Source organism: Strigops habroptila, chromosome 1 (assembly GCF_004027225.2).
Source record: "Strigops habroptila isolate Jane chromosome 1, bStrHab1.2.pri, whole genome shotgun sequence".
NCBI lineage: Eukaryota > Metazoa > Chordata > Aves > Psittaciformes > Psittacidae > Strigops > Strigops habroptila.
This window is the reverse complement of record NC_044277.2, coordinates 95786179-95799544: the sequence shown is the minus strand read 5'-3', so window position 1 is coordinate 95799544 and position 13366 is coordinate 95786179. Positions and strand designations below refer to the sequence as shown.

Genomic DNA, 13366 nt, shown 5'->3' with positions numbered 1-13366 from the left:
AATATCTGATCAATAAAAAGTTTCTGTTCAGACCATTTTTACATAAATCTTGATTTACGATGAAATCCTGAAGCTCTTCTCCAACATTAACCTAAGACAAGTTGTACAGACTTCAGTATGTTGTCCTACAAGAACTAAGCGATAACAAAACTGTGCTACATGCGCTGTATGGAGGCTATGTCTAGAGCTCAGCTTTAACACTGCATTGTGCTTTACCAGCAAAAGCAATAAGCTTAAATGGTTGGTGTCCAAGTTTAAAAAAAAATAATAATAAAAAAAATGCAGTTATGCACTGCTCCAAAGACATGGCCCTTGAAAATATTCTTCAGAAAAAACAAACTGTGGACACATCACAGCTATGTCTGGTGAAGACAGCACACCAGGTCATAGGACAGGCTAACAAGACTTCAGTTGGTGGCTTTCTGTTCTCCCTCAGTACCTCAGGACCAGAGTCAAGAGTAAGCATTTTTAAGTAGGTAGGTGAGGATGAGTAAAAGAAGCCATAGTTATAGTACAACTGGTATTTTAAGCAACCTGATACTTAAAGATATTAAGCCAAGTTTTGCTAAGTTGCCAAAAGTAAGGAAATTATTCCCATATAGATTTCAAAGTATAGGAAAAGACATAGAATTAAATATATGTTGAAAAAGAAAAGAAGTCAGGGCTTAAACTAGTAAATTTTCACTCCTACTAGAATAACTTTTATGTGACCTGATCACCTTTATGTGCTCCACTAGCAAAAATGAACTACAGTATTTTACATCTGTTCAGGAAGGTAGATGACAAGTTTTATGAAATAGTGTAGTAACTAGTCAAGTGTGTACAGAGCTGTAACAAGTCATCATCCAGTGTTTCGAAACAGCTGATGTTTCAAAACCTGAAGATTTATGCAGCCAATAGGTAAATTGAAAGGACAATAGAGCAGCCTTTTCTCAGGCACTCAGATTTATGAAAATCTGATTAGATGATACGAAGATCCATGTGTTTTACAGTAATTCAGGTGAGTATTTTCCCCTCTATATAATGCAAAAAAATCCTAATAATCCAAGAGGAAAGATTTATTTATTTTCAGAATTCAGAGTACCTGTGTCTACAGAGAAACAAGCTGTCTATCTGCAGAGAAAGAGACAAGAAGAAATCTAAACTATTTACTGCAATAGGCTAGCAAGAATGCTGTAAATACAACATAAAATGGTATTTACTAGCTATTCATTCCATACATCAAGCTATCATGCGGTCACTTTTCAGGGGGAAAACCAATCCCTCCAAGACCTATGGTGTACTCTGTTTCACACTGACTTCTTCCCATCTTATTTCCTCACAAATTCTTCCTGTCTTCAAAACTCAAAAGCTAACAGTATCTACTGCTGCAGATTAAGTATATGCCATTTACTACCACTCCGCTAATGCAAAGTAAACATGTAAGTTGCTTGTTAGATCTGAGTGCTAAGTCTGCAGTTAGTGGGATCATCCAGAAACACTGAACTGACAGGTACATTTTAAAATCACCTTTTCACAAACACATTAAAAGAAGAAAAAAAAAAAATAACAAAGAAGCTGAGCAACTTTGTCTGGTCATTGACTTCTGAATAAAAAAATCAAAGGGGGAAACAAAAGCATATCCCTTCTTTACCAGCAATTAGTCATCAAGCAGTGCTTCAGATGTTTGCCATAGGAGCCACAGATGCAGTATTTATACAGCTTATCAGCAGTAACAGAGATTTACAGAATTTGCTGCCTACCCACACCAGAATCAGCATGAGAAATCACACTGACAGCTAAATTATCACGAATCCAGTTGTGACCAGGCACAATTTATAGCCTTAAAAGCTGATTAAACTTCAGAGTTTCCCTCATGAAATTAGGATGATGCAGCATAACTACTCCCATATAACTAGACATGAGAAAAATAGAGTCTTCAGTTGAAAAAGACAAAAACCCATCGCAAAACCACAAGCAATCCACAAGAATCTTACAAAAAAAGGGTTATTGGAGAATATGGTTTTTTTCCACTCTAATTTCCCCTATTTCACTGCTAGTGTTACAGAAATAATTACTAAGTGATGGTGAAAGATGACAATAGTCTTGCTCCTTAGGCAGAAAAGACTGCCAAGTTCCTCTTTCAGAATCAGTGCAATTCTTTTCATACTAAAAGCAGGGGTCTGCTGCTGCATACTGACAAAGGTTTTTCACCATGGCAATTAGGAATAGTACTCTTCTTGTGATTTCTTGTTTTAATTAGCAGGCAATATTTGAACATATTTTAAGTATGAAGTGCAACACCATCATTCCATTACTACTTTGAAGAAGAGTCTAGATTGACAAAAAGTCTGGAAAATATGAACCACCTTGAAATTGACTTATTTTTCAAAAGAACACTGGAAATTAATTTAAAATATTAATAATAAACTCAATTCAAATACCATAAAAGCACATTAATATAAGGAAATTAAATCTAAAGCTAAAATATTTTTTTGTATTAAGATCTACATTAGTGGATGATTCACTAAGAATGTGCAGGTAGTGAAGAATTTGCTTATAAAAGTAGAACACAAGAATGTATGTACGTATATAAGCATACATCCTCCCCCTCCCCAAACTGTAGAACCTTAAAACAATCGGGGAAAAAAAAAAAAAAAAATCCTCAACTGCTTCTCGTTATAACATGCCATATTCCTTAACACAATGCTATTCAATATTTTTCATCTAGAGAAATGTGTATGTTTGGGAGGGTTTCATTTACATTTATCTTATCAATTTTACAACATCACACAACAGTTGCATCTTCTGTACAACTACATTCAGAAGCCACCTAGTGTAAGTTAGACAAAGGAACTTTGAAATTAAGCATTTTAAGATTTGAAATTGGAAAAACATGAAAATTATATTGTCTCTTCATGATAAAGACATACAGGCTACACGTGGAGCAGTGACAGGCTATCATCAGATTCCAGTCTCAAGGTAATTTGTTTGAATTCCATACAAAGTGAAACTGACCCATGAGAGCTGAAATCTCAGAAACCAAGAAAGCAAGCGTTCCTCTAACTTTACAGCAAGACTACAATAAACTTTTCTCTGAAATGAATGTTAAAGTTTATATTCAACATCTTTAACAGACAAAAGATTCAGTATCACCGACTCTCAACCAAGAAGCAAGACATGACACGTTACATCAGCAGTTATTTAGCAAGTCCTCCTTTTAACAATTAAGAGCCACACTTGATCAAAAAGCAGCAAAAAAAGCCTTTAAAAAAGGCTTCTAATTTGTTTCAAGAAGAGCCTTTCGTTTAATTTAAATTCTAATCTCAGTTATATTAAAGCCTGTAGGTTATATAAAAACACAACTCAAGGCATGAATGAACTGAAACAGGAAAAAAGCTGATGGAAAACTTGTCTCATATGCCTACCTGTCCTTGCTGCAATGAGATGTGTTGCTTTGTCAGGATCATCAGCACTCAGTACTAGATTCTTCACAATTTTAGCTCCAAGTGCTGTGGCATGATAGTGTTCCCGTGTTTTCTCAATAGGAAAGTTTGTTGGGTAGAGTCCGCTAAATATTATGGTTACATCTGCCAACACTTTACTTTTCAGTTCTGGTACTATTTTTCTGATATCTGGAATTTCCTCAATCTCTTTTTTCAGGTATTTATCATACTTTGTGTAATAGTCAGTGTGAACCCGCACAAGGATCTCTTCGAGGTATATTAAATGGTCATCATCATCTGTATCATCTTCCTCCTCTTCTTCCTCCATACTTTGATCTAAGGACTCACCCATTGTAATTCCAGATTGTTCACTATTCTGAGACTCTGTTTCAGCTTCTTTCTTGTCTGCACACCCATTTCCTAAATCACAAAGACTTTCCTGTTCACTTTCTTCTTGTGCTTCAAGATCAGTTTTGTCATGAATATTTTCACTAGGTAGAGATTGCGCGTCCCCCGAATGGTTCACCAGACCATCTTTTTTCTCACTCACATCAATGCAACTCCCTTTCTGCAAATTTTCATCCTGCAGAGGTTGTTCGGATTTCTTCCAGCTTCTCTTTTCCTCATTCTCACTATCTGATACAGAAGTGGATGACTTTTTGGTATCCAATCCACCATCACTTTCACTGTCACTAGACAGTTCAAAGTCTAAGTCATTTGTTGTCTTGTCCTGGGTTTGCTGCTTCTCTGTCACTGTTCTATCACCTTGTTCTGAAGAAATCTGAGATTCTTTTGTATTTGTCAAATCATTAGTGACCTCACTGTCCACTTTGTGATCAGTGCTATCATTTAAGGTGTCCTGGGCAATGACTTTATCGCTAGAGTTCATATCCCAGTCAGATGTTTCACTGCTTACAGAAGTACCTCCATTTGCAGTGCAAGCATCCTTTGTAGCATTCTTGAGACCATTGCTTTGCTCTTCTACACATATAACACTCTTTATTTCTTCAGCATCTTTTGCTGATGTCACTGCTGGATCCAGTGCCTCTGGTTTTGTAGAGTAGTTTACTAAAACACAGGAAAGAAAGAAATAAAACCTGTACGTATTTTCTCTCTTTTTTAGGTTTAATCAAAATTGAATTTTCTTTTTCCTTAAACACACAGTTTACATATCCAGTTAGACATCGCTATGTTCAGAAGTGACAGGCTTTTCAAAAGTTAAGATACTCTAGGTGTCAATGATTACTAGAAAGAACTAAAACTGGCAAACCTATCAAACTTTACTTTTGTAAAGATGCTGTGCAAGCAGCTTTTTTTTCTTCATTAAAAGAAAAAAAAAAATCACACAGGACATCAGTGATTATTTGGTAACTACGCAAACATGAAAGGATTTATCTTTTAGCATGAGTTTGATGATTACACGTCAGGGCAATGGAACTACTGCAGCATGATCTAGGCAGGGAGGTTAAGAAGGATCAAAATATTCATTCTCAGCAGTATGTTCAGACCAGAGTTTATTAACTATTCCTCCAAAGTGGAGCAGGGAAGAAGACCAAGAAGGAGAAACCTACAGAGAGGAGAAAAGACTTATTTTTCTCTGTGCCCTCTTTTACACAGAGAATAAGGAGAGAAATTGCTCTCCTCTATATGTTTTTGAATGATTTGTATTGTCAAATCAGCTCTCCAGCCATAATGCTATTTACCAGTACCCCCCTTTTGCTGTGATCACCCATCAAAAAGAAAGCTATGAACAAGAACAGTCCAGTTTTACTAAGCTACTTGCACTTGTGCTGCAGGAGCACTCTGTCAACTACAATAATATAGGGTTGCAACAGCAATACTAGTAAGATCACCACAATGACTTACATCAAACACATTTGAAAGGTGAAAAATCTTGTGAAAGTGGTTTAAAAAAATATATAATTACCTTTCTTCTTCATTTGAATTTCTCTTGGTCCAGGAGGTGCATTAATATCTCCTATCCCCTGAAAGTATACGTATTTCTTCACAGTTATCAAATTGGGTGCAAACTTCCAAACGTCCTCTCTATCATCAATGATGCAAACCATCGAATCCCCGCATGGGAAGAGATCTCTAAGAGACAAAAGAGTTGATAAGATTAATTCAGTTTTAGGAATTAATACTATCAATGAAAGCAGTTTCTGTTGATGTTCTGGTTTGGTACAATTATGTTTGCAGGACATAATTTTTATATATATACACACACACACACACACACACGTATCAACTTACTAATTAAAGTTAATAAAAAAAGGAAACAGCTGTTTTTAAATCTCTATTCCAGAGGCTAGAAGCAGGAGCCAACAAGCCTCTGCAAGAACAAAACATTACAACATTTCAACCTAGTTTGCACAGTTTAGGTCAACACACAGCCCAAAGCCAATGATATACATGGTCAATACACTATCTACATATATATAGGAAAGACAAAAGAACAGTTTTTTAAAGAGCAGACTCATTCAATCCAGGACAACAGAAGCAAAAAGTACTAATACTTATATCACTGAGGAGGAGGAGGTAGAGTACTTGATATACACATGCATATGAAAACAGAGCAAGAGAAAAAAAATATCCAAAATACACACACACACAAAAAAAGAAAAAAAAAAAAATCCCAAACAAAACCCAACAAAAAACCCCTCAAACTTCTCATTTGCTATGGTCAGCTGGGAACAATTTTTTATTTAGCTTTATGAAATACTAAATAGATCTGCTCCATAGAAAAAAAAAAAAACCCAAAACAGCCTTGTTTTTTAAACCTTAAAAAAAATCAGAACCTGAATTTAGACTAGAATATTAATTCAAGGCCCTAGATGGCCTAATTTCAAGAAACACTAAACCACAGAAGCTGTTAGATGTATAACGCATTTGAAAGCCAGAATACTAGATACTGAAATATGAATTAACCTCAAACAAGAATTTTGGTTTAACTAAAAAAAGCAAAAAAGACCAAAACCAAACCCAAAAAACCACCAAACCAAAAACCCCATGCAACATACAAGTCATCGTACAAGACCACAAGCCTTGAATAATAAATTGGAAACATGGTTAAGTTATTACAAGAAAAGTGAAAGTGAAAACGTGATGCCATTGCTTTGCATTCTTACTGTTCTACTACCACAGAATACATTAACTAGATTAAATGCTGCAATACCTAACATCTCAGTTTTATGGAGACTGTGTTGATATTTAAGAAGCAGATAAAGGAGGACTATAAAAACATGTTATGTACAGAGGGAGTAATTTTTATTATATTTAGCATATTCTGTCTTTGTTGTCCTGTTTTAATTAGTAAGACCCATATACATACCTAAGATTCCCAGTTTTAGAAAATGGATCAATACATTCATCCCTTGACAATATTCGATGGGAAAACAGCTTCTTTTCAGGGTCCAAAAATCCTTTTGAAAGAAGAAATTAAAAAGTTAATGTTCAAGATGTTTGTTCCTTGCTTATATTCTATATAATTCAGTTATTTTTAATCAATGCCACAGCAGTCTAACTAACAGACAATTTTAAGGTATGAGGTATTATATGGGGGAAAGGGTAAGCACAGTGGATCAAGTATTTGTAACTAATGCAGTGGGATTAATTTTAGAAATCCCATCTCATTTTCTTTCAACATAGCACCAAAATTGAAATTAAAAGAACTGAATTTGTGACAGCCACATAAATTAGGCTGGAAGAGATACAGCAGATGATAGATACACATGATTTTTGCAACTTACATTTATCTCTCTACAGGTGGTTCGTTAAAGCTAAATGCTCTCCTGAGCTCATTATGCCTAGGGACTGCAGAGAAGTCTCACAAGAGTCGGCAATGTGCTGCAATGCTTAAGCACAATGGGCAAGTTAAAGGACAGTTTCAGCCGGAGCTCTTGCATTTGTAGGTTTTAAGTTGTACCTCTAAAAACTACTTTAATACATTTACACATAATGAATATATCCTGGGATTCCTAGAAATATTTAGGCCTAGCTGCAGTAACTGTTCTGACTACACTCACGGGAAAAAAAAAAAAAAAAAAAGACAAACCAAAACCAAACCAAGAGAAGCTGTGCTATCTGATCTTAAAATCAATATAAAATGCCATTATTTAGGAAAATGGTGACTTGGGTGTACAAACACACATGCACATGCTTCTGAACCTAGTGTCCAATAATGTTCAACTTGATGAGCAGATCACAGCCACGTAATCGCTCAGAAAGAAACTGACATTTTACATGCTAATTGAATTTTTCATTTGATTGAATTTGTGTTGAATTTAGCATTAATTTCTCATTTTTTGAGTAATACAAGGCAGTCAATACTTATCTGGGACAACTTGTTAAAGGTTTTTTATTTTATCTTAAATGGTGGCTATCTTAACAGCCAGAACCAAAGTTCAAAATGACTATAGATTTCAAGGACCAACTTTAATTTTCTTTCCAGAAGGAGCTTTGAGACTTGCACAGAACACATGTTCAATTCTTTTTAGAAGTCCAGCTCCCAGGAGTATGTTTAAGCTGGGTCTTCGAAAAGAGAAGGTATAAAAAAGGAAAAAAAAAAAAAAAAATAAAATCAGCCATCACTTCTGAAAAGTTGATCCTCTATGTAGTTAATATTAATGTGTAATTGGAATAACTTAAAACCCATAAAAGCAAGAAAATTCCGAGTTAAGGACAGAGGTTCAACCTTAACTCACCCGGCTATGCTTAAGAATTGCTGCAAACTCGTAGAATCATCCCCTGTAGTGAGACCCTTGCAGTACCTAGGCATAATGAATTGAGAGAATTAGCTACAAAGATTTATTGCCATACACACAGATATTTTGACAAACTACATAAGCTGTCATATAAGTTGCTGTTCTCCCCAACCAAATTCTTTTCTTCTGTATTCTATTATCTGAATACACAGGGATACTCTACACTAAATTGGACAGATGTGCACTGATTAAATGGTGAAACCACAATGACGCATTCATTTGCAGTCTTGTCTAGCTAAAACTGCAAGAAAAGGGAAGCTGAACTAAGAAAGCCCAAGCACAGAAACCCTGACTGCCAGGCATTGGAGATAAGGCAATGTTCTGGAGCTTTTCAATAATGCTTTAGTAAAGACCTAATTTAAATACTTTTTTCCTCCTTGATAATTCACTAAAAATGCACTGATTATACAGCTCACTAGAGACGTACCCACACAGATAAGAGCCCATCTTGAGAGCAGGGTCTTTCAAAGCTAAGCTACTTGAATAAGAATATGGAAAATAGCACTGGTCATTTAAAGACCATGTCTTAAACTCTTTGGTTTCTCTTGGATGTTGCCTAGCCAATTGAAACAATACAACATTGATGTATTCACATTTCAGGGAAATGGCAGGTAACATTTCATTTATCATATATAATTTGTTTTCTTCAATAGTATGTTACTATCATCTTTAAATTTTGAAAAGGCTATATTGGCTATTCACTAGCCTATTTAGTGACTCTGGAAGACATAACTGGAATATCATTTGAAGCAGAGGACCTGATCTAGTTGAAGATGTCCCTGCAGGGGGATTGGACTAGATGGCCTTTGAAGCTGTCTTCCAGCCCAAACTATTCTATGATTTTGCTCCATGCAAGAGCAAGCAAGACAACTATGTATTGTATGCTATGTATGCTATGTAACATACTGTTACTTAAAACATTAAGCTTTAATTGGTTTATGACTGCAAACAGAATATACATCTGAAGAAATAAAAACTTTACATTAAAAATAAGCAGATGCAGATACACCCTCCAAGATAAAACTAAATGAAGTCTAAGATTTAACTTCTTTATTAAAAAAATCATTATTATGCTGCTTTCAGCAACAAGAACTGGGAAACCCTCATTATGAAAAAATCTACTACTTTCAAAATAAAAATCTTTTCACAACCTATATATTAAAACACTTAGAATTTATGATAGCACACTGTTTAGATATTAACCTTTAATAATGAAGCCACAGGTTTCAAATTGATGATACCTTCACAAAGCACTGGTGGCTTTTTCTTTAATAAAAGTCAATACAGATACACCAAAAAAGCATCTGTTTTGATGATGTTATTTTTCTGTGGGGACATTTTGTTGCCATTTCCTATGGCTCTGGAGCGATAAAAATGTCTGTGTATGAACTCATTAAGTATACAGAAACAGTGAAAGTGTTCCCAACATGAACTCTTAACTTTGTTTCATTTATTTCTATCCGTTTCCCACTACCATGCCTTGAAAAGTGATCAGTCATTTTTCACTCAGTTTGCTGAGTGTTGATAATGAATTTTAACTTCCCTTTTTTTAAATGAACAAGTATTAGTTTGCACAAAATATTCCAGCAAAAGGATAAATGTTGATGAATTTCTCATTTTGTAAGCATGTCTAAAAAAATTAAAGCCTTTAGTAGAAGTCAAAATGATTGAAGACAGACTTGTGGTTTCAAATCAAAACTGAGCTTCCATGTAGACCCAAGAATTAGACAATATGCTAAGTACACCTCTAAGTAGTTTCTTGAACAAACTGAAGCAACTATCATTATCCTTTGACTACCATATTATGGGGGACTATTCAGTTGACTCACCTCCCAGAGGCTATTCCCCCCAGTTGTTTGTTTTCCAGTATCTCAGACTGGGTCTTTGCACATACAGGCTTATCTGGCCGTGTTACCTGATCTTACATAGACTGTTACAAAAGCAAACTTATAAGTAAGACTTGTAAGGTTAAGTTAAAAAAACATCACAAGATGCAATGTTCAAAAGTAAACAACTCATATTGGGGAAGTCTCAGATCTTACAGACAGATTGAGTTAAATAGCAATTCCCAGTAGGAGTGATGTAACAGTAGGATCTAACACGAATTTGAAGAAGTCCTTTTAAAAATAAATTTAAAACTGAAAGTCACCTCCAATTCTACTTCAGGTCCTACTTTAGAACCTGGAAAGAGCTGTTGACTCAATCTTTCAGTAGCATTAGAGACCTTCAGACACTGGTGACTACATACACACATATTCTTGTCAATTATTTCTTGAAATGCATACTGTAATATACTTGCTGTAATAAACCATACATATGAATGTCCTCAAATTAGTCCTACTTTCTAAATTCCACTAGAAATCTTAAGACTTGGTTTCACATTGCATTATTGTTGCCTAGCGGCCTCTGAACTCAAGATTCACAGTTGCATTAGCTTTTACAACATCATTTAAGCCAACTTCAGTACTAAATAGACTGAATGTCTCTGATGTAGAGTAGGAAAAAAAAATTAAGTATCAATTGGTCGAAGTAATTATTTATAAGAGAAACACTACAGGACGCTCTAGATAAAATCCAAAACCTCATCTTTATAACCATACTACAAGACACCACTTTGTAAATGTGTCAAACTAAGAAAGGATTTAGGATAAACTACTTCAGGCAGATATAAATGGTGTTTACAAGTATCAGCTAATGCCACTTAACAGCTGATACAAGTCTGCTGGGATGAGAGAAATGGACTTCTGTCATCTGTTTGCAAAATGATGAAAAAGCCTTCCAGAACATGCAAGGAGCAGCTCAGTCTAGATTTCGCCAAGAAATGGAGGCCTATAGTCCTATATGGAGAACCTAATTTCACAAAGAAATCTAGGATGCATATGGAGGACCTAACAACACAACCTTTTTCTTATGCGAAAAGATTCTTTATTACAAGTCCTTCCTTTATGTAACAGAGGGATAACAGTAAAATATCAGACTGACAACTCTCTGAGAGATCATTTAACCAATACTGCCATCAAGTGTTCTTTGTATGTATTAGCTATACATTTCTCTGTTACTGCATCTGGGTTACACAGGCGAGCATGTGGACCAAAGGCTGAATCAACCGTTTCTCCATGGCAACATATTTCATCTGAAACTATCCACTTGCAGTTTGAACATTTTTGATGAGGTTAGACAGCTTCAGGCAAAAATCCAGAAGGCTGGGGATTTCAGGAAGCAGTAATACCCCAATTTGCTTATTTGGTGGCTATTTCCTCTATGTAACAGATGGAGCAGCTCAAGTATGATGCCCACAAATAGGCTTGTCACATTACAAGTACCAGCCTGTGCCAGCATGGGGACTGCAGGGTAACCAAAATTTTAGCTCAGAGATTAAAGTGAGCAAACATACGACTGAATCACACATTGAGAGATGATCAATCACTGGCGAAGCACGTACATATCATGAGTTAACTACGTCTGCAACTCACTCTTCTCCCTGGCTCTGAAGCTTATTTGCTATATGTCTTCTGGCATCACTGGGTATACATCTTCCGACCTTAAGCCACATGCAGTTTTTTGGCCCATAGATCCAAGTAAAGAATCTTGCCCACCTACTTTCTTTCGCCAGTTATTTCGACCTAGCATGTAAGAAAACCATTCCGCTTTTGCTACACAAGAAATAACCACACCAAGGAGGACAGCAAGGTACAAAATGTTAATGCATTAGCAGTACACAACATATAATCCAACAGCGAGACTGACAAAGCTTTAAGAAGATTCTTCTTCTCAGTCAATAAATAGTAAGTAATGTAGAAACGTTCACTTGGATGGGCAGGACAGGATATGCCTCTCCCGAACTTTCAAGGAAAATTAGCTGGAGACCACAAGCAAGTAACACTTTCTGATTGGAGAACTCTGTTATTACAAGCACCTTCTCTGGCTTGTTTAATATGCATGAAGAATTCTCTATTTATACAATTCTTTTCTAAATTGTTCTAGTGCTAACTAGGGTAATTAGCTATCTAACTATTTTGGAATCTTCCTTTCTTGCCAAGAAGTGGAATCATTGCGATAGCATTGCTCAATGCACTTGTGGCAACATGACACAAAAAAAGCAGATATGAAAGAAAAAAAGCTAGGAGACACAGAACAGCAGCAGGGACAGTCTGACATGCAGAGTCATAACCTAAAATATTGTGAGTTATACTGTCTTAGTCTGACAGACTTCATAAATGAAAGTCTGCACTGAAAATGCTGTTCTGTCAAGGGACTGAAAGTCAATTTTACAGTTTAAACACAGGGTCACATGCCTAACATGAATTTGACCCATACATTTTCACAACACGGTAGGTTACTTTTATGCTTGTTGGAAACAAGAAAACATTTCAGCTAGTGACCCACACCATAGACTACCACTGCTATAATTTAAATGTAAGTTTTCAGTTACTAGGAGAAAATTCTACGTTCTTGAGGAAAAATATGTGAAAATACTGCTAGATCTGTGCTTTTCCTCAAATAAGCACATCTCAGCTCCAGAACACAAATAGAACTTCTGTAAACTGAGTTATAGCAGCCAAACTTCCTTTGGTGAAAGGGAACAGCAGGGTGTATGTGGGGGGGGGTATGTTCCCCACAGGAAGAGAGAATTTCATGTTGTTGATTTTTATGGAATTATTACTTTAGATTTTAAGACAAGTGATTTGCAGATCATTTTTAGAGCCCATCAACATAATTTCTTAATTAAATAGGAAGGCACTAGTTGTCATGGCACAGTCTGATTCTCTAACCATCAGGGAAGCAAAAAAAGCATGTCTGATAGGAAGAAAAGGATTATTGCTAAAATTACAGGCCATACAGGCACTGCCTTGTAAGTGAACCAAGAATTCTGTTTACTGAAATATCTAGGAAGTGTTTTTGCACAAAAGAAGAACAAATACTTGAAAGCAACCAAAGAAAGAAAACTAGTTATATGAGTATAAAGCCTGATTACATAAATATTGTAAAGTGTAACATGCTACTCACCTGCAATTGTATGTGCATACAGTCTGCTGCCAAAAGTGAAAACATGTAATTCATACAGCTTGGCAATTTTTTCCAGGAATTCCTTACAATGAGGACGCAAACGAGTATGCAGCATAGGCTCACCTCGACCTAACTGGAAATGAAATATTCCCTAGAAGAAAAAGCATGTTT

At 35.7% G+C, this 13366-nt stretch overlaps 1 protein-coding gene across 5 annotated transcripts in view; it reads right to left on the bottom strand.

Annotated features, from left to right (window-relative positions):
- The window catches only part of CTDP1 (CTD phosphatase subunit 1), a 104437-nt gene that overhangs the window by 69183 nt on the left and 21888 nt on the right, over nucleotides 1-13366 (bottom strand). For all 5 annotated transcript variants that reach the window (XR_003994640.1, XR_003994642.1, XM_030508542.1 and 2 more), the window contains 4 exons: nucleotides 13196-13346; nucleotides 6757-6847; nucleotides 5353-5519; nucleotides 3408-4493 (listed from right to left, as the gene is read on the bottom strand). Coding sequence is in view for 3 of the 5 variants with exons in the window: in XM_030508542.1 (XP_030364402.1) it covers nucleotides 3408-4493; nucleotides 5353-5519; nucleotides 6757-6847; nucleotides 13196-13346 (1495 nt within the window). In the remaining 2 variants the exon portion in view is untranslated. The remainder of the gene's footprint in view (nucleotides 1-3407; nucleotides 4494-5352; nucleotides 5520-6756; nucleotides 6848-13195; nucleotides 13347-13366) is intronic.